The 20,499-nt window shown below is 40.7% G+C and overlaps 1 protein-coding gene across 2 annotated transcripts in view; it reads left to right on the top strand.

Annotated features, from left to right (window-relative positions):
* Positions 1-20,499, top strand: part of FOCAD (focadhesin) — a 316,407-nt gene that overhangs the window by 46,882 nt on the left and 249,026 nt on the right. For both annotated transcript variants that reach the window (XM_030294286.2, XM_030294287.1), the window contains one exon: positions 8,536-8,640. In XM_030294286.2, coding sequence (XP_030150146.1) covers positions 8,536-8,640 — 105 coding nt within the window. The remainder of the gene's footprint in view (positions 1-8,535; positions 8,641-20,499) is intronic.

Consider the following 20,499-nt stretch of genomic DNA (forward strand, 5'->3'; position numbering starts at 1 on the left):
TCCAAACAGTAGCAATGGTAGAAACAATCACTGTCTTGATGGCCAGTGGGGAGGGAGGAAAGGAAACTAGCTTACAGTGTGACCCGAAAAAGTTACCAAGAAAATTTTGGACAAAGTTGGTGTTAGAAAGAAGAACTTTTCCTCTGACTCTAAAAACTTTTTTAATAGATGATTTCAAAAATAGGTAGAACAGTACTATGAACCCTCATGTTCTGTCACTCATCCCAACAGCCTCTTAACCAACCCCCTGCCATGCTCCCTCCATAACCAACCCCCTGCCATGCTTGGACGGAAATCCCGGACACTATATAATTTCTTCTGTGGCTATTTAACTGTATATTTCCTTTTAAAAAACAACAATAGTGTCATCATTATAGCTGGATATACGTGCATGTGTAAAAATCATGTAGTTAGAGAACTAGAAATTACTTTTAGAGGTCACTTCTGCAGTCAAGCAAGACAGTTAGCCATCTTCCATCCAACTATGGAGGGTGCCTGGAAGGGGTATGTCAAAGGTGACTCCTTGATTTCTGGCTTGCCTAACAGGTAGATAGGGAACATCAAAAGACAAGGTGTGTGGAAAGAGCAAGAATTAGGTTTTAAACATGTTGAATTTGGGGCACATTCCAGTACTGGAGCGGGAATATCAGGTGACACGTTATGCCCTGAATGTTCGGCAGAATAGGTAACCAGATCTTTTGTGCCCTATTAAAGCCTTCACTTTGATTCGTTAAGGAACTCTTCTGCGTACCTGTGTACCTCAAACACAGGCAGCCTGCTTGTCTACCTACGGGCTAATTCCAGTTCCTGCAAACGTCTCTCGGAAGTCTGCTTTTTCATATTAACATGTTTTCGTGTCTGTGCCAAACTGGCGAAAGAGAAGTCCTAAATAAAGGATCCCATGGTTATTTCATTGTTTATTTAAATTTCCGCTCATACTATCCACCTAGATCAGATTTCATCTCCTGTTTGTGTTCAGTGGCCCAGCTTCATCTTGAGATTCTAAATCTCCCCATCCCCTTTTTCACGAATAAAAAAATAAAGGTAGTGCGTACTTCTTTGAAAACTCAAACAATGGCACTTGCAGGCGGTGAAAGTAGTAAGCAGGAAACGTTTCCTTTTTTTCATCTTCTCTTTTCTTCTTTTAAAGAAATTTTTTAAATGTTTACTTATATTTGAGAGAGAGAGAGAGAGAGAGAGAGAGAGAGAGAGACCGAGTGTGAGTGGGGGAGGGGCAGAGAAAGGGAGGGAGACAGAGAATCTGAAGCAGGCTCCAGGCTCTGGGCTGTCAGTGCAGAGCCCAATGTGGGGCTTGAACCCACGAACTGTGAGATCATGACCTGAGCCCAAGTCAGATGCTTAACAGACTGAGCCACCCAGGTGCCCTTCTTTTCTTCTTTTTTAAAAATTCACTTTCTCGGGGCACCTGGGTGGCTCAGTGGGTTAAGCATCCGACTCTTGATTTCGGTTCAGGTTGTGATCTCATGGTTCATGAGATCGAGCCCTGCGTTGGGCTCCGCACTGATGTTGCGGGATCTGCTAGGGATTCTCTCTCCCTCTCTCTCTGCCCCTCCCTCCCCCGAATGCACGCGCGCTCTCTCTCTCTCTCTCAAAATAAACAGATAAACGTTAAAAAAAAAAATCACTTCCTTTTTGGGCTCTGGTAAAAACTGCGAAGTGACGGGGCTCAGGGTAGGTGTCTGGTAGGTGTCTCACAGGTTCACCAGATCTTAACTTGGTTCACTCTGGAATATAGAAGCAGCCAGGGTGATGCTGTGCAATCAAGTCCAGGCACATGCAATCAGGGACCAGCTAATTGCCCTGAAATTGGAGCCCCATTTCTAGACCTGTATCAAAGATATTTTATAAGCACATACACTCCATAAGTGTTATAAAATGGGATACTCCTTTCGTACGCGTATTGTTCTAAAACTTGCATTTCCCTACTTAATAGGTATTGGACATCTTTCCATAGGTCTGTTTGCAGCTTTGTTAACGGCTAAAGAGTATTCTAGATTGTGAATGTATCGTATTTGAAATATTTCTCTATTGACAAACATGTTTTTCTTCTTCCATTTTTTAAAATTTATTTTTAACGTTTGTTGATTTTTTTTTGAGAGAGAGAGACAGAGACAGAGAATGAGCAGGGAGGGGCAGAGAGAGAGAAGGGGAGACACAGAAACTGAAGCAAACTCCAGGCTCCTAGCTTCCTGTCCAAAGCTGGATGCAGGGCTTGAACCCACAAACTGTGGGATCATGACCTGAGCCGAAGTCTGACACTTAATCGACTGAGCCACCCAGGCGCCCCTCTTCTTCCATTTTTTAAAAAAAAATTTTTTAACGTTTTATTTATTTTTGAGACAGGGAGAGACAGAGTATGAACAGGGGAGGGTCAGAGAGAGGGAGACACAGAATCTGAAGTAGGCTCCAGGCTCTGAGCTGTCAGCACAGAGCCCGACGTGGGGCTTGAACTCACGGACCGCGAGATCATGACCTGAGCTGAAGTCGGCCGCTCAACCGACTGAGCCACCCAGGCGCCCCTCTTCTTCCATTTTTTAAGATAACGAATGCAGTGTAAAATCTTCTTTTGAGTATATATAAGGGTAATTCTATATGAGGGGTTCTTAGAAGTGGAAATCATGGGAAAGCAGGTATGTACTTAAAATTTTTTTTTTATGGATTTAAAAATTCATGGATGCTGCCGATTTGTTCTCCATAAAGACTGAACCAGCGGGGGCATCTGGCTGGCTCAGTCAGAAGAGCATGTGAGTCTTGAGTCTTGACCTCAGCATAGTGAGTGCGAGCCCATGTTGGGTGTAGAGATTACTAAAAAGAATAACCTTAAAAAACATTGAACCAACGAATGCTCAACCTGAAAGCACTTTTTCCCCCATTCACTCATCAATCCTGGATATTTTGAACCTTACTTTTCTGTCATTTGCATATCTCTATTCTTCGCTCATCTTTCTGTTATATGGTTAGGCTGCTTTCATTGCTTTTCTTGTTTTTTGGATGTTAACGCTTTGTGTGTCTTATAGGTTTGTAAATATTTCATCTCATATTGTCTCTTAATGTTTTTTTCTCACCTGAAAACCCTCCCCACTCACTTTGCTAAAACTACCTGGAATTTTAGTTATAGATTGCCTTTTTCTGTTTGTTCTTTGTCCCATTTGAAAAATGTTAAAGACTTGGCTATACATTCTTTTGGTATTCATCCTGACCAGTTCTTTGTCATATATCTCTTTCTGTTTCTTCAGTTTTTTTAATCCCTTATCTTTTTCTTTTCTTTTTTTAATTTAAAATAAGAACCTTACTGAGATATTATTCACATATTAGAATATTGTCCTTTGAAAGTGCATTAACTCAGTCGTTTTGGGCATATTTACAAAATTGCACAATCATCATTCGTTATCTTAAAAAAATTTTTTTTCATGTTCATGTATTTTGAGAGACAGCAAGAAGAGAGCACGAGTTGGGGAGGGGCAGAGAGAGAGAATCCATGCTGTCAGCATGAATGCAGGGCTCAATCCCACCAGCTGTGAGATCATGACCTGAGCCAAATTCAAGGGTTGGACGCTTAACTGACTGAGCCACCCAGGTACCCCTGGGTTATCTTTTAACTAGAGAACTTTGTTAAGAAAAATGTCAGAATATTATGTCTGAAAGTATTTCTTTTGTCTTAATGAATTACTCTTATTTTTTTTGGGGGGGGGGTGTTTAGACTTACTAAGTTATATAAACCCTTTCCTTAGAATTCCATATATATTTCTTCAATCACTGTTGCAGATGAGAATGCTGATGCGAAATTAGACATGATGTCAGTCTTGTGGTCTTTATTTTATATGTTTTATTTTATAAAATCTGAGTTTATAGGATTTTCCTTTTGTCTTTGGATTTGAGAAATGTCAGCAATTAATTTTTTCAGGAATCTTGTCTAGCACTTGGTGGCCTTTTTAATTTGGAGACATAAATTCAATGAAAAATTTTTCTATCCTGTTTTTGATTTTTGCTTCTCTAGTGGTTATTGTTTTCTACCATTTCACCATTTTGATTTTCAGCACTAATCAAGCGATTATTGTAACCTCTTTCTGCAATCATATAGAATTCAATAGAAATTTCGTTTAAAAAAATTTGTTTTAAGTTTAGTTTGAGAGAGAGAGAGCGAGCGAGCGAGCATGAGTAAGGTAGGGGCAGAGAGAGAGGGGGAGAGAATTCCAGGCAGGCTGTGGAGCCCCATGTGGGGCTCGAACTCACTAACTATGAGATCCTGACCTGAGCCGAAATGAAGAGTCAGACGCTTAACCTACTGAGCTACCCAGGCACCCTGTAATTTAGTTGTATTTTTCAGTTTTTTAAGAAATTTATTTAAGTAATCTTTATACCCAGTGCTCAAACTCACAACTCTGAGATCAAGATTTGCATACTCTTCTGACTGAGCCAGCCAGGCACCCCAAAAATATAGTTTTTTTTAAGAGCAGATCTCAGAGGGGCACCTGGGTGGCTCATTCGGTTAAGCGTCCGACTTCGGCTCAGGCATGATCTCTCGGTCCGTGAGTTCGAGCCCCGCGTCGGGCTCTGTGCTGACCGCTCAGAGCCTGGAGCCTGTTTCAGATTCTGTGTCTCCCTCTCTCTCTCTGACCCTCCCCCGTTCATGCTCTGTCTCTCTCTGTCTCAAAAATAAATAAACGTTAAAAAAAAAAAATTTTTTTTTTTAAAAAAAGAGCAGATCTCAGAGACAGAGTAACAATGGCTGAAAACAAGACCTCAGATACAGAAAACAATGGCTGTCTTTATGAGGACAGATGGAAAATACTAGGATTTAGGGTAGGTTTGGGTTTGTAGTTAGTTTTAGGCATATTCTAGGCTTGAGCATTTATGAACTCTGACCCTTGGGTTTGTATAGCCTCCTCTGTAAAGGGGGAAAAACATTACAATCTTTATGGTACGGTTACGAGTACTAGATTACCACAATTTATTGAAAAAACAACCAGATGCTTTACTGACATACTCTCATTTATTCTTTTTTTTTTTATTAAAAAAAATTGTTTAACGTTTATTTATTTTTGAGACAGAAAGAGACAGAGCATGAACGGGGGAGGGGCAGAGAGAGAGGGAGACACAGAATCTGAAACAGGCTCCAGGCTCAGAGCTGTCAGCACAGAGCCCGACGCGGTGCTTGAACTCACGGACCGCGGGATCATGACCTGAGCCAAAGTCAGCCGCCCAACCGACTGAGCCACCCAGGCGCCCCTCATTCATTCTTTATAACAACACAAGAGATGGGCTTATGATTCTAGATTGTATGGATGAGGATGTTGTGGTTTCTAGGTGTTACAAGTCTTGCCCAACATTCCCTAGCTAATTAGAATTAAAGCCAGAATTTAAATAAAAATTAATCTGAAACCATCTCTCTCAGGCCACTTGAAATATTTGAATAAATAATTACTCAATTGAATTTACTGTTTGAATGCATCTGTTATTTGATTGACGCCATTATTTTTCAAAACTTACAATCTATTCATGCTACATGCTTGCTTAAAATATAGTACAGACTTAATTTTCCACACAGTAAAGTCTGGATCCACAAATAAGACCAAACAAGATTTAACTTAAAGGTTAGAAAACCGGAGTTCAGAGGCACCTGGGTGGCTCAGTTAGTTAAGCGTCTGACTTTGGCTCAGGTCATGATCTCATGGTTTGTGAGTTCTAGTCCCTCATTGGGCTGTGTGCTGACGGCTCGGAGCCTGGAGTCTGCTTGGGATTCTGTGTCTCCCTCTCTCTCAGTCCCTCGCCCACTCACACTCTCTCTGTCTCTCAAGAAAATAAACTTTAAAAAAAAAATTAAAAAAACCTGGAGTTCATTTATTAGCCTTAGTTTTCTGTGAATTAAATGCATCTATATGATGTATGTGCTTTTCTCTGGGATTCTACTGCTTTTAGGGATGGGTGACCCAAACTGGTTAAAAATCATAGGTGTGTATGGAGTTTCCTCAAAAATTAAAAACAATTACCATATGACCCAGTAATTTCACCACTGGGTATTTACTGAAAGAAAATGAAGGCACTAATTAGCAAGGATATCTGCACCCTGTGTTTATTGCAGCATTATTTACAAGAGCCAAGATATGGAAACAACCCATGTGTCCATCCAAGATGAATGGATAAAGAAGATATAATAAAACACACACCCTGAATATTTCTCATCTGTAAAAAAGATGGAAATCTTGTCATTTACAGCAACATGGATGGACCTAGAGGGTATATAATGCTAAGTGAAATAAGTTAGAGAAAGACAAATACCACATGATTTCACTCATATGTGGGATTTAAGAAACAAATGAAGAAAGAAAAAAAGCTGAACAAAAAAAACATAGACTCTTAAATACAGAGAACATACTGATGGTTCCTAGAGGGAAGGTGGGTGGGGGGGATGGGTGAAATCCTTTAAGGGACTAAGAGTACATTTATCTTGATGAGCACTGAGAAGTATATAGGATTGTTGAATCATTATATTGTAGACCTGAAACTAATATAATACTGTATGTTAACTATATTATCAATAAAAAAAATCATAGGGCTGTTATCTGTCTTCTCTAGAACTCCAATCACATCGAAAGCAAATTATTAAATAAGGAAATGTGAGCCACAATTGTGAGCCACCTATGCAATTCAAAATTTTCTCATAGCTGCATTAAAAAGTAAAAGGAAACAGGTGATGTTAATTTTAATGACATAGTATGTGCCCCATATATCGAAAATATTATTTCAATGTAAGGTCAATATAAAAAATTACACATGATATTTTATATTCTTTTTGTCTCCTGAATCTTTAAAACGCAGTGTGTCTTTTATACACATAGCACGTCTCAGTTTGGATGAGCCACATTACAAGTGGTCAGGAGCCACATGTGGCTATCGGCTGATGTATCGGACAGTGTGGACAAACCTCTTGTCAGCCGGAAAACTTTAAATGTCATAAAAGAGTACACTAAATAACACCTCACATAATTGCCCCAAATGATACCAATGAATTAAGTCCAAGTCTTGCCCTAGCCTAAAGATAAAGTTAACAGTGACTTGTAACCTACCATATTCTGGATAGTAAATTACATAATACATGTTAAGCACTTAGGAGTATACTTAGCTTACAGTGGACGTTCCATAAATATTAACAACCATGATTTAAAAAATATGGCTCCCCCCTATTTAACAAGCAATTATTTTTTTATTTCTAAGATTTCTTTTTTATTCCCCAAGAAAACCTTATTTTAAAAGGCAGGGTAATTTGTAACAACATGGATGAACCTGGAGGGTATTATGCTACGTATTAACCCAGAGAAAGACAAATACTGAACTAGGTAACACTTAGTATGTGGAATCTTAAAAGGAAAAAAAAAAAAAGGGGGCGCCTGGGTGGCTCAGTCAGTTAGGTGTCTGACTCTTGATCTCAGCTCAGTCTTGATCGCGAATTCAACCCCCTACCTGTTGGCCTCCGCACTGGGTGTGGAACCTACTAAAAAAAAAAAAAAAAAAAAAAAAAAAAAGCCAACCTTACAGAAACAGTAGACTGGTGGTTGCCAGCATCTGGGTGGGAGAAATGGGGAGAGGTTAGTCAGAGGATACGAACTCCAGTTATAAGATGAGTAAGTTCTGATAATCTAATGTATAGCATGTTGACTACAGTTAACAATAATGTATTGTATACTTGAAATTGCTGAGAGTAGGTCTTTAGTATTTTCATCAGAAAAAAAAGTATGTGAGTTGATGGATGTGTTAATTATGAAATGATTGCATAATCAAGTTAATGTATGCACATATCACATTGTATACTTGAAATATACTATAATTGTATTTGTCAATTTTACCTCAATAAAGCTGGAAAAGATCACATTTCACAATTTAAAAAAAATTAATAACAAGAAAAAAATAAAAAGGGCAGGCTATTCTATTTTTCTCTTTCTCTGTCTCTGTCTCTCTCTCTCTTTTTTTTTTTTTTTTGATATATTATCCTCCTACCTCTTAGAGAGTAAAGGAAAAATTTAAGATTTTATTCCCCACTCCCATTAATTTTATTTTATTGGGGGTTATTTGCCCCGAATGGTCCCCTGGCCCATTTTTTTGAGTGGCTAATCCATTTCATATGTCTGGTTATTATCCATGGTCTACTAATATTTATAAATGAAGGACTTAACTATTCAGCATGGGTAACTGACGTGGTCGCTGCCTGCAATTATGTGGGCTGATGTTTATTTTTTCCTGATTGGTACCCCCCCCCCCCCAAGTGTGTGTAGGGAGGTGATTGAGAGGCTGGTGGTTTGATTCTTTGGCTCCAGTTCTCTTTTAAATACGTTGCCTGAGAGCTGTCGACTTCTAGGCCTCTTGGCTGTGCTGTAGAAAGAGGTGGGTGCGTGTGGGTGTTTCTGTTTAGTGTGGGTGGCAAGTGTTCAATTATTTAAAAATGGTAGGGTTAAGAGCCTGATTAGAATATTCACTTTATATCTCTGGCATTTAACACGTTGTTATGTTTCTTTACAGGAATACACATGGCTTGCTAAAAGCCATTATGAAGTTATTACAAATGCAAGCTCTACAGGAAGGACAAGGTGGGGAGAAGAATATTCGGAATTTATATACTATGAGGTATGCCTTTTTTTCTTTCTTCAAAATGTGTGCGACTTGTTAACTAAATTATGAACAGATATGCTAATCTGTTAAGAACTAGTTATTTAATTCGGCAGTGATTGTGGGTCTTGACCTCTCAGGAAGTTAGTATTTTAAAGATGCGTAAGATTGAGGCAGAGTTGAAAACATGCCGACGTCACCATTGTGGGTTTCAGGGTTGCTTCCTTGGAATTGGAATCTGTTACCCAAAATTCCTTCTGCTCTAGAAAATTGTAACCATCTTCCCAATACTGTGAAAACTGTAGAGTTGATTGAGTGAATGTACATAAAGCAGGAGGAGTTTGGGTTAGGTAGGAGGGTAAACTTCCTCACTCTAAAAAGGATTAGGCCATTTAAAGGTTAATACCCGGGGCAAGGTTGGTAGTTAGGGGCATTGATTTGCCTTTTCTTTGTCCTGTATATAATGTAACATGGTAGAACTGTGTTAAAAAGAACATAGCAACACAGAAGATATTAACAATTACAGTGAAATACATTGGATTTTATTGAGGAGTTTGGACAAGGGACGGCATCATGCTTACTTGTGAAGGTGACCCTAACCATTGCATTGAAGGTCCCAGAAAGCCATTTCTTAAAAAAAATTTTTAATGTTTACTTATTTTTGAGAGAGAGAGAGAGAGAGAAAGAGAGCAGGGGGAGGGGCAGAGAGAGACGGAGACACAGAATCTGAAGCAGGCTCTGAGCTGTCAGCACAGAAAGAAAATGTTCATGGGATGAGCTGTCAGCTCTGAGGTGTCAGCACAGAGCCCAACACGGGGCTGGAACCCACCAGCCATGAGATCTTGACCTGAGCCAAAGCTGGACGCTCAACCTCCTGAGCCACCGAGGCACCCCCCCAGAAAGCCATTTCTTAAGAGAGCGTCTCTTAGTGAATAGAGGGCCCCAGGAACTCTGTTCAGTTATGCGTCTGGAATATGCCTGTTTCAGAAGAATGAGAACGTGGGACCATAAACAAGGGCAGTGGTTCTGGGGGGGCGAATGGCTTACATGGTGATCCAACAGGGAAAATAAGTCAGGTGCTAATGAACCGTCATTGGCTTGAGCATATAGCACCTGTAGTTTTGAGCATTTGACATCACAGCTATCAGAAGCTACGAGAGTCTCCAAAATACCAACTGATACCTGTTACATATACTTCTGGTACTTTGCTTTTTTTTTTTAAATTTTTTTTACAACGTTTATTTATTTTTGGGACAGAGAGAGACAGAGCATGAACGGGCGAGGGGCAGAGAGAGGGAGACACAGAATCGGAAACAGGCTCCAGGCTCTGAGCCATCAGCCCAGAGCCTGACGCGGGGCTTGAACTCACGGACCGCGAGATCGTGACCTGGCTGAAGTCGGACGCTTAACCGACTGCGCCACCCAGGCGCCCCTACTTTGCTTTTGATAATAAGCAAACAGTGTCTCCTGTATTACAATGATCTTTTCTGAAATTTTAGTGCTACTTATGATCTTTTTGATTTTTGTGAGTACGTTATTGAGAGTTTCTTAAGCCAGTTTTCTAACAAGGTCAGATTTTCATTTTATGTATTTTCTTCTTGACATGTTTTTTGAATATCTTCAAACATACAGAAAATTTGGAAGAATGTAGTACAATGAATTAGTGAATTCATTGCTAACTTATGAGTTAATTCATAAATTAATTTATTTTTAAATTGAGGAAGCAAAAGGAAAATTGTTTTTTTGAAAATACTCTGGAAACTTGGGGTGTGTAAACTTTTTCAAATTGATAAATATGATTTTTTTCTTTTCTTTTTTTTTTTTTAAACATAGTGGTGCTCTGTGAGATAACAATGTTTTCATTTCTGGTTTCTCTTTCATCCATTACATTAACCAGAATTGAACCTAAGACAAAGATGAGCAGATTTTAAATATTTCTAGATGAGTCATATAAACATCTGTGTGTGTGTGTGTGTGTGTGTGTGTGTGTGTTTAAAGAAGTTCAAATTCTTGGGCCACTCTTCTAGGATAGAAAATAATTCCATTTCATTGTTGTTCATTGGGAGCTATTTATTTTAAAATAGGAAAGTCATTCAAGTTTTAATTTTTATGTAATAGTTTTATTGAGATATAATTCACATACCACAGGATTGACCCATTTAAAGTATACAGTTCAACAGTTTTTAGTATATTCATAGAATTATGCAACCTTGCCATAATTACTTTTATGACGTTTTCATATCCTCCCACATTCCTCACCCATTAGTAGTCACTCCATATTTCCCTCCTCCCAGGGGGATATATCTTTTTTAATGTTTATTTATTTTGAGAGAGCAAGCAAGAGAGTGGGGGGGAGGGGCAGAGAGCAGGAGAGAGAGAGAGAATCCCAAGCAGGCTCTGGCTATCAGCCCAAAGCCCAATTTGGGGCTTCATCCCATGAAATTCATCCCGAATTGAGTATTCATCTCGGATACTCAACTGACCGAGGCACCCAGATACCCTCCCGGTGTCGTATTTTTAATTCAGTGGTTTTCAGCACTGACTGCTTATTATAACGACCTGAGTGTGCTTAAAAACAAACAAACCTAGGACTAATCAAATGCCCCGGATCAGCTGAATCAATCTCTGCTGTAAGGCCTAGGCATTTGGATTTTTTTAAAAAGATCCCACATGATTCTGATTCACAGTGAGTATAAGACGGTATGTCAGCTTGCTCTGATGTGCATTTTCTTTTATGTTTGTAAAAACTTAAAATTTTATTTAAATCCCAGTTAGTTAACATAGAGTGTAATACTGATTTTAGGAGTAGAATTTAGTGATTCATCACTTACAGGTAACACCCAGTGCTCATGCCCTCCTCTAATGTGCTTGCTAAGTGCCCGGGACCTTGTTGATTAAAGGGTTCTTTTTCTTTTTTTTGTAATTTTTAAAAATATGTATTTATTTTTGAGAGAGAGAGAGAGACAGAACTTGAAGCAGGCTCCAGGCTCTGAGCTGTCAGCACAGCTGAGCTCAACATGGGGCTTGAATTCATGAACTGAGAGATCATGACCTGAGCCGAAGTCAGACGCCCAATCGCCTGAGCCACTCAGGTGCCGCAGGATTTTTTTTCTTTAGGTCTGGGATGGGCTCAGGATTGTCGTGTAACAAGCTCCCAGGTGATGCCGATGCTGCTTTCCACCGCTATACTATATAAGCAGCGCTTGATCGGAAGCGGTGTTAGTGGTACCTGGGAGCTTGTTAGGAGGCTGAGATCTCTTACTCTGTTTCAGCCTACCTGGATTAGCACCCTCGTTCCAGGTAGATTTTCCAGGTAATCTGTAGGCACCTTAAAGTTTAAGAAGCTCTGGTTCAGAGGATGGTAAAAGCAAATTTTCTATCATCCAAAGAGTTATTCTCCTTTTCGTCCTGATTGTCCTTGCTGTGTGTGATTGCCAGACCTTCAGTCATCTGTAATATTTCACCTGTTGTCCCGCTTTATAATTTATCATCCCCTCTAGTTGGTTCTTCTAACTTACGGTCTTGTTTTCAAAAGACAGTCGGTGGAAGGTGAGGATGGGGAGCCTCGTGTGAGGAGCTCAGATCGTGCTGGATACATAAGTTGTGTCTTTAGAGGGGCGGCACATTAAGAGGTCCAGAATCAATCACCTGAGTTGGCATAATCCAGTAATGTTTATGGAGAGCCCTTATGTGAATGGCTGTTTGGCACTATAAATCAGTAGAGTGTAATCGAGTGTATAAGAGCCTTAAGTTCCTCCAGGGGGGATTGTGGATGGCAGGAACAGAGGAGAGGTGAGTCTGAAGAGCAGATTCCCCTCAAGAGAGCTATGATTTTACCTGAGTCAAGCATAAAATTGTCATGCTGGTTTAGAGCCTTCTTTGCCACACGGTGGTTAGCAATATCATTCCGCTTTGGAGAGGCGGCTGATGAGCTGTGTACGAAAGCATAGAAGGGCTACCCGGAGCCCAGAACTCCACTGAGAGAGGCGTTCCCTGGTTATGCTGGAAGATTAATTTAAAATGGAAGTTGTATGACAAATAATTGTAAGCTTTTTGGGAATGAAACTAATCTGCGTTTTGATGGTATTAAGGACTCTTCTAGCCTACAGCTTTGGAGTTTACGCGTTTCTCACTTCTCCTTGTCCTAACAGCAGATTAACTGGAATTCTAGCAAAACAGAGTCTGCGGTTATTTTAAATGGGTCGGTGCTGAATTGCACAAGTTGTGCCAGTATGGAAGTGAAGAGAGCGGGGCGGGAGCCCCCGCAGCATGAGCCAGCGGCTTCCCCTGGTTCCTGTGAATTTCTCGAAGGCGCTCTAGAGAGGGTATTCTCTTTTGTTGAACCTGGAGCTCAGCGGTTCTCAAACTTTCTGTGCCTAAGAAGCGCCCGGGGAGCTTGTTAACAGGACCGCTTCTCAAGCCCTTGCTGGAGATGAGTATTCAGTAGGTTCTGCAGGAGACTTGGGAATCGGTGTGTTTACCCAGCTGCTCAGTGATCTGGATATAGGTCACCTGTGGGTCAAAATTGAGAACTATTGCTTGAGCCCCTGGGAGCTTAAAGGTAACACATATGAGCTGCAAGGAGCCCGTTGGGGGCACACCAGAGGGGATATTGAGTGGCTTAGTCCTGTCTCCTTGTCTCCGTTCCCTGCTTGGGAGGCAAAAAGTCTGTTTCCTCCTAAGCACCAAGGCACCAAGTTCATCTTGCCATGTCCACCAAGGACAATAGACAGGTCGAGAGCAGAACCAGAGAGCGTTTCTAAAGGAAAAGCAGGCCAGTGAAAGCAAGTGAAGTACACATGCGAGAGGGGAGGTAAGAGATTTAAACTCCACCGCTCTATTCAAAGAAATAATTCTGTGGCCCTAGCAAGTTAGTGTTCCTCATGGTCAGATGATGCTTGTTTGGAGCAGGAGGGGAAGAGAGCCCTCCGCACCCTCTTGTAAAGCAATACTTATTTGCAGTGTTTGTAGTGTATGAGGAGCTCATCCTCAGAGGGTTTTTTTTGTTTGTTTTTTTACCATTTATTTATTTTTGAGAGGCAGAGAGAGACCGAGCACGAGCAGGGGAGGGGCAGAGCGAGAGACACACACACAGAATCCGAAGCAGGCTCCAGGCCCTGAGCTGTCAGCACAGAGCCCAGTGCGGGACTGGAACTCACAAACTGCGAGATCATGACCCGAGCCGAAGTCGGACGCTTAACCAGCTGAGTCACCCAGGTACAGCGTTTTTGATCTGTTTGTTTGGAACATGGCTGGAAACGTGCATTTTAAGATTTGGATAGACCGGCGGTCTACTGACCATGCTTTGAGATCCATTAGACTAGAGGGTATGTGGCTAGTAAAGTTCGTATCGCTGAGCCCGACCCTTCTTTAGTCTTGTGCCTTCAACAAGATTAAATGGGGATGTTTAAATGTGGTTTCAGTGAATGATTTTTAAGATGGGGGTAGCTGGAAGCACAACACAGCACATTTATGTCTCGCAGAGGCTACGTGTGAAACTCCGGGTCCACGAGCCTCCACTCTGGTTGCCCAGTAGAGCCTCTGAGGGGCTTCTAAATATACAGGTGCCTGGGCTTTTTTTGCTAGAATGACTGGAGCGTTAGCCTCAGGCACTGGCATGATTTTAGAGCTTCCTAGATGGTTTCCAACGTGCTGGTAGGGTGGAGAACTGCTGGCCAGTTGTTGACATGAGGCAGTAGGGGTTCATTGCTGCTAGACCTTCAGATGTTTCAATGTTAAGAATATTTTCTCTGAAATTCCTGACCACTGAATGCCAGAAAACAATTCAAATTTTTAAAAATACAGGGTAGGCAGACAAAACACATCTGTCCACAGGATGGAGTCCAAGTGCAAACAGGTTTGCAGCCTCTGTTTTAGGCACTTACCAGTTTTCAGAAACTTGAGAAGCTCTTCTTTCCTGGTGAACAAGTTTTTTTATTTTTTTAATAGTTAATTTTTTTTTTTAACGTTTATTTTTGAGAAAGAGAGAGAGAGACAGAGCGCAAGCAGGGGAGGAGCAGAGAGAGAGACACACAGAATCCAAAGCAGGCTCCAGGCTCTGAGCTGTCAGCACAGAGCCGGAGGCGGGGCTCGAACTCATGGACTGTGAGATCATGACCTGAGCCAAAGTTGGACGCCTGCTTTAACCTACTGAGCCACCCAGGCGCCCTAGTTTTTTTATTTTTTATTTTTTTTAAGTGTATTTATTTATTTTGAGAAAGAGGGAGAGAGTAGGGGAGGGGCAGAAAGAAAGAGAGAGAGAGAGAGAGAGAGAGAGAGAGAGAGAGAGAGAATCCCAGGCAGGTGCTGCTGTAAGCAAAGAGCCCATTTGGGGCTCGAACTCACAAATTGTGAGATTGTGACCTGAGCTGAAATCAAGAGTTGGATGCTTAACTGACTGAGCCACGCAGGTGCCCCTGTGAACAATTTTTTAATTACCTTTTTTTTTTTTTAAACTGCTAATGTGTCCTTTAGTTGAGGCTTATTTTTCTTTTCCCCCTTTTGTTCAGTCTGGATTTCCTTTTGGTTAGTTTGAACTCCACATTTCTGTAACATACCTCGATGTAAGTTATTTAAACGCTCTCCAATATTGACCATAGAGGAAGTGTGGCAGAGAACTGAGACGTAGTGGGCATGTCAGTCGGAAGGAAGAAGAACTAAACTAAATCTTTATGGTTCCTAAATTATTGAGGCTCATTTTCTCGGTGGCTTTGTAATAAGCCATGTTTTTCCCTCTTGCAATTTTACCATGTGCTTCTGCATGTAGTTTTTCCTCTGCATATTCATATTATGGCAATCTTTTCAAGATCTCTCTTCCTTTAGCCGAAGTGAGGAAATAGCTGTGAATTCATGAGCAGTGACTGCTTGTTCCAGAATTCCGGCACCATTCTGATGTGCCAGACAGTGGCCGACATGCACAAATAGCAAATGTTAAGAATCTTATTTGTGGAAAGGTTCAGTCTGATCGACATCAAGCTGTACTTTCTGAAATCAGGGAATATTAAATGGTTTGGCAGATTGTGTGCTCTGAAATGGGTGATTAGGCCAATCGTCATGGATGGTTGTACCCTGAGTGGATTAGTTATGCACTCTAGATGTGTATTTGTTCATCTGTTTGGACGGTGTTCTGTCGTTTATTTAGATGGAGAGTTAATTTTAAGAAAGTGAAGACGTGTGTCCTAAGGGCTGAAGTACTTCTGAATTCATATTGATCTTTTTCACTTATCTCTTAAGGCAAACACATTTGTCCCTTAAGGCAGGCAAATAGAAAGCGCGAGAGAGTCCCAAGGGAAATTCCCACGCGGAATGCGCCAAGACCGGTTGGTGGTTGTGGACCTCAAAATGTAGCTCCAGTTTTAGTTTGGCTGACTAGCTCTTTCTTAGCATTGAACTCCTTCTGCGTTTTCTATCCGTTTTGAAGAACGCAGTGGAGTCCACCGTGGGAAGGACACAGGAAGGATGTTCCAGATCTGGGTGGAAGCATGTGCCTGCATGCTGCTGTGGAAAAGGGCTGGTGCCCTGGAGCTGCTAACGGGGAGGTGCAGGGCTGGAGCTTAGTGTTGGAGAGACGGGGAGGCCGAGACAGAGGCCCGGGACAGGGGGCGTGGCCAAGAACACAGGACCGTGGCATAGACTTTGGGTTTTAGTTAAAGCGTAGTGGGGAGTTATCGGAGGTCTTTCTTTTTACAGAAATTGAAATTATTTTAATTATTTTTAAAAATTTAAAATATTTTTAAATTATTTGAAATAATTTTAAAGTTCCAGAAGGGTTGCACGAATGGTACAAAGGACTCCCTTACACCATCTACCCTGTGAGTGTTTTTATACTTTGCCCCATTTGCTTTATCGTTCTATATGAGAGAGAAAGACCGAGGAAGAATGAGGTGGGGGGGGGGGTAGGCAGAGAGAGAGAGAGAAGAGGACAGAGGATCTGAAGCAGGCTCTGTGCTGACAGCAGAGAGCCCAGTGTGGGGTTTGAACCTAATGAGCCGTGAGATCATGACCTGAGCCAAAGTTGGATGCTTAACCGACTGAGCCACCCAGGTGCCCCTGTCGATATAATTTTTAAAAACATTTGTGAGTAGATTGTATGTATTCAATACTGTGTATTTTCTAAGAACAAGGATATTTTTTTTTTTAATTTTTTTTTTTCAACGTTTATTTATTTCTGGGACAGAGAGAGACAGAGCATGAACGGGGGAGGGGCAGAGAGAGAGGGAGACACAGAATCGGAAACAGGCTCCAGGCTCTGAGCCATCAGCCCAGAGCCCGACGCGGGGCTCGAACTCACGGACCGCGAGATCGTGACCTGGCTGAAGTCGGACGCTTAACCGACTGCGCCACCCAGGCGCCCCAAGGATATTTTTTTATATAGCCAGAGAACCGTTATCAACTTGAGAAAATTTAACATCGAGAGAGTAATTTATAGTCCATATTCTAGTTTTGTCCTCTCTCTTAATAACGTTCTTTTCTACCTTTTTCCTTTTTATTTTTAGTGTGTAGGATTTAGTTGAGGATCACATGGTCCCCTTAGTTGTCCTATCTTTTTAGTCTTTTGAAGTCTGGAGCCATTTCTCTTCCTCTCTTTGTCTTTTATGACCTTGACATTTTGGAATGCCATAAAAGTGATGCCGTGTCCTTACCAGGATATCACACCTGGAAGCACTGATGTCCATCTTCTCCATCACTGGATAATTTTTTTTTTTTTTTTTTTTTTTTTTTTTAAGTAAACTTTACCCCCAGCCTGGGCTCGAAGTCATGACCGTAAGATCAAGAGTCACATGCTCTACTAACTAAGCCAGCGAGGCACCCCTCCGTGGTGATTTTAATTTTGGTTACCCAGTCAAGGTGATGCCTTGTTTCTGTTAATCATTTTCCTCTTGTGACTAATAAGCAATCTCTGGGGAGGACTCTTGGACTCAAGCAGCTATCCTGCTCCTCATTAAGCCCACAGCCTCCCAACTAATTTTCATCGTGATGATTTCAAAGTGGTGATTTCCCTAGCCTACCACTCCTTTCAGATTTGCTAGTGGCAATGGAGAGATGGAAATAGTAGGGATTCCTGGAAATGCACTTAATCTATAGATTCTGAAACCCTGTGTCTATAGATACCGATTTAGAAAGCTTGGATGTCAGCCAGTGTGGGTGCCTAGGATCGACATATTTAACAACATTTCCTGATGTGGAAATAGGTTTGTGAATCCCTGGCAAATAGCTAAAATAACCAAACAACATCATGGTATTTCAAGGTCACATTAGAAAAAGATATACCTTTCTTTCCTTCCATGTCTTCATCTTTAAAATGGACATCGTCAGCCAGGTGTATTGAGGTAATAAGTGAGATTCGGATTTGAACTTACTTTCTCTGTAATACTCAAGTTACTATGATTATATTGGCACTATATTTTACATGACACCTGTGAATTTTTCTAAAATCAGGGAGAGGTTAGGGGAGCCGGGGTGGCTCAGTTGGCTGAGCATCCAATTGTTTTTGGTTCAGATCATGATCCCAGAGTCATGGGATCGAGCCCCATGTCAGACTCTGTGTTGAGCACATAACCTGCTTAAGATGGTCTCTCTCTCCCCCTCCGTCCCTCTCCTTGGCTAGTGCTCTCTCTCTCTCTCCATGAAATGAAATGAAATAAAATAAAAAAAGAGGGGCGCTTGGGTGGCTCAACTGGTTAAGTGTCCAACTCTTGATTTTGGCTCAGCTCATGATCTCACGGTTTGTGAGATTGAACCCCTTGAACCCCGTGTCGGGCTCTGTGCTGACGGTGGGGAGTCAGCTTGGGATTTTCTCTCTCCCTCTCTTTGTCCTTCCCCATGTGCACACGTGCATGCGTACTTGGCTTAAAATAAACGTTTGAAAAAGAAGTAGTTATTGTTATATGTAATGATGAATCACTAAATTCTACTCCTGAAACTAATATTGCACTGTGTGTTAACTAATTAGAATTAAAACTTGAGACACTAAAGGAAAAAATTAAAAAGAGTAGCTATTTTCATTTTTTTGTAAATTTTCTTGTTACATTTACATTTTATTAATGAGGTTGCTTAGAATCCTGTAATACTTTAAAAACTTGACCATCTAAATCCTTAGGGTTTTTTTTTTTTTTTTTTTTTTTTTTTTTTTTTTTTTTTTTGGTCAAAGTGAGCATTTTGCTTTTGGGGAAGCTGATTATTTCAATAATTCAACATATTATCTAAAGGGATCCCCTGAGATGTAGACGTTTGGTTTTATTTAGCATAAAATAAGCATGACACCATTATTAAATCGTCTGTACTACATAGTCAAGCTGCCGTAAGGGATTGGAACCATTAGAACACATTAATATATTTCAATTTTGCTCAAGTTACAGAAACTTCAGTACTTGGGGAGTTAGCATTTTTGGGCACATCATATATAACCTTTCTTTGGGGGAAGGAGTAAGTAGTATTTTACTTTGTAGTTTTTTTTTTTGTTTTTTTTTTTTGAAAGCGGGAATTTAACAAGCCTGAATTGCAACAATTACTTTAGATATACTGTAATTCACTGGTATTTACCAGGTTTTGGAGGTGAGGGGTTGATCAGGACCTTCTCTGAGAACCCCAGAAAAGTTTTGGTCCCTCCATAGAAAATGTACACACACACACGAGTCCTCAAAATTTTGTGTATCATTTCAAAGGGATTGTGAATTCTTGCTTTAATGGATACATGGACATTTTTATAGAAAAATTATGAAAAAGAATATGGGTAAGAAGGAATTATCAGTGTCAGATCTGACTCTGAGAAAGCCCAGCAGAGTTAATGATAAGAACTAAGCAAGGGCAGTAACCGGGAAAGCAGAGCCAATAACTTTCCGAGGGCCATCTGGCTCTTTGCAGTTTGATTCTTTCTGTTGAACTGCATGTTTTGCTTCTGTTTTCATTTCCTCTTTTCTCTCCTTTTTCCCACCCAGGGAAGTCTTTGTTCACAGTTTATGGTTCTAATCACCTGGGGTTTACACTTGGGATTTAGAATCAGACCTAAAGAATAAGCTATACGTATTGTACGGTCTTCCAGTTAGCAATTGCCAGTAGAATATGCTTTTAAAGTCTTCTAAACGTGGATGTTTAATTTAAACATTGCTATAGTAATTGATGAATGTCTTTAAGGGCATAAAATGTAATATTTGTCTTATTAGCCTATTTATCTTGTCTCTAGTGTTTAAATTTAATGTAATTTTATTTTTATTTGTACATATTTTTTGCAATCATGGCATGTAACTTAATAATAGAAGTTTTGGAACCCTGAGTATTGGTTGCCCCACAGCCATTACCTTGTACTTAAAAATAGCTCTAAACTTCCGATGTTTGTAGACACCTTTGCGTTAATACCCTGCCTCTCAAAATAGGGATCCTGGGGGCACCTGGGTGGCTCAGTTGGTTGAGCGTCCGACTTTGGCTCAGTTGGTTGAGCATCCGACTTCAGCTCAGGTCACGATCTCATAGCTTGTGAGTTCGAGCCCTGCTTCAGGCTGTGTGCTGACATCTCAGAGCCTGGAGCCTGCTTCAGATTCTGTGTCTCCTCTCTGTCTGCCTCTCCCCTGCTGGCTTTGTCTCTATCTCTCTCTCAAAAATAATAAACATTAAAAAAAAATAAAAAAAAAAAGGGATCCTGCAAAAAAAAAAAAAGATTTCAAAGAAATCTTATACTCTCCCTGTTTGCATTATGGACCCAAAGTAAATAGTCAAATTCGTCGACATTAGTGGCTATGTCAGAATTAAAACACTTTTTGATCTAAAAATCTTCTTCTGGGAGCTATGTGGAAAGGAAAAATACGTTTGTCTTAAAACACAAGACTATAGGATAATTCACAATTATGGTTCAATTTTTCTTTTTTTATAGTAGTATGCATT

The sequence above is a fragment of the Lynx canadensis genome, chromosome D4, assembly GCF_007474595.2.
Source record: "Lynx canadensis isolate LIC74 chromosome D4, mLynCan4.pri.v2, whole genome shotgun sequence".
Classification (NCBI taxonomy): Eukaryota; Metazoa; Chordata; class Mammalia; order Carnivora; family Felidae; genus Lynx; species Lynx canadensis.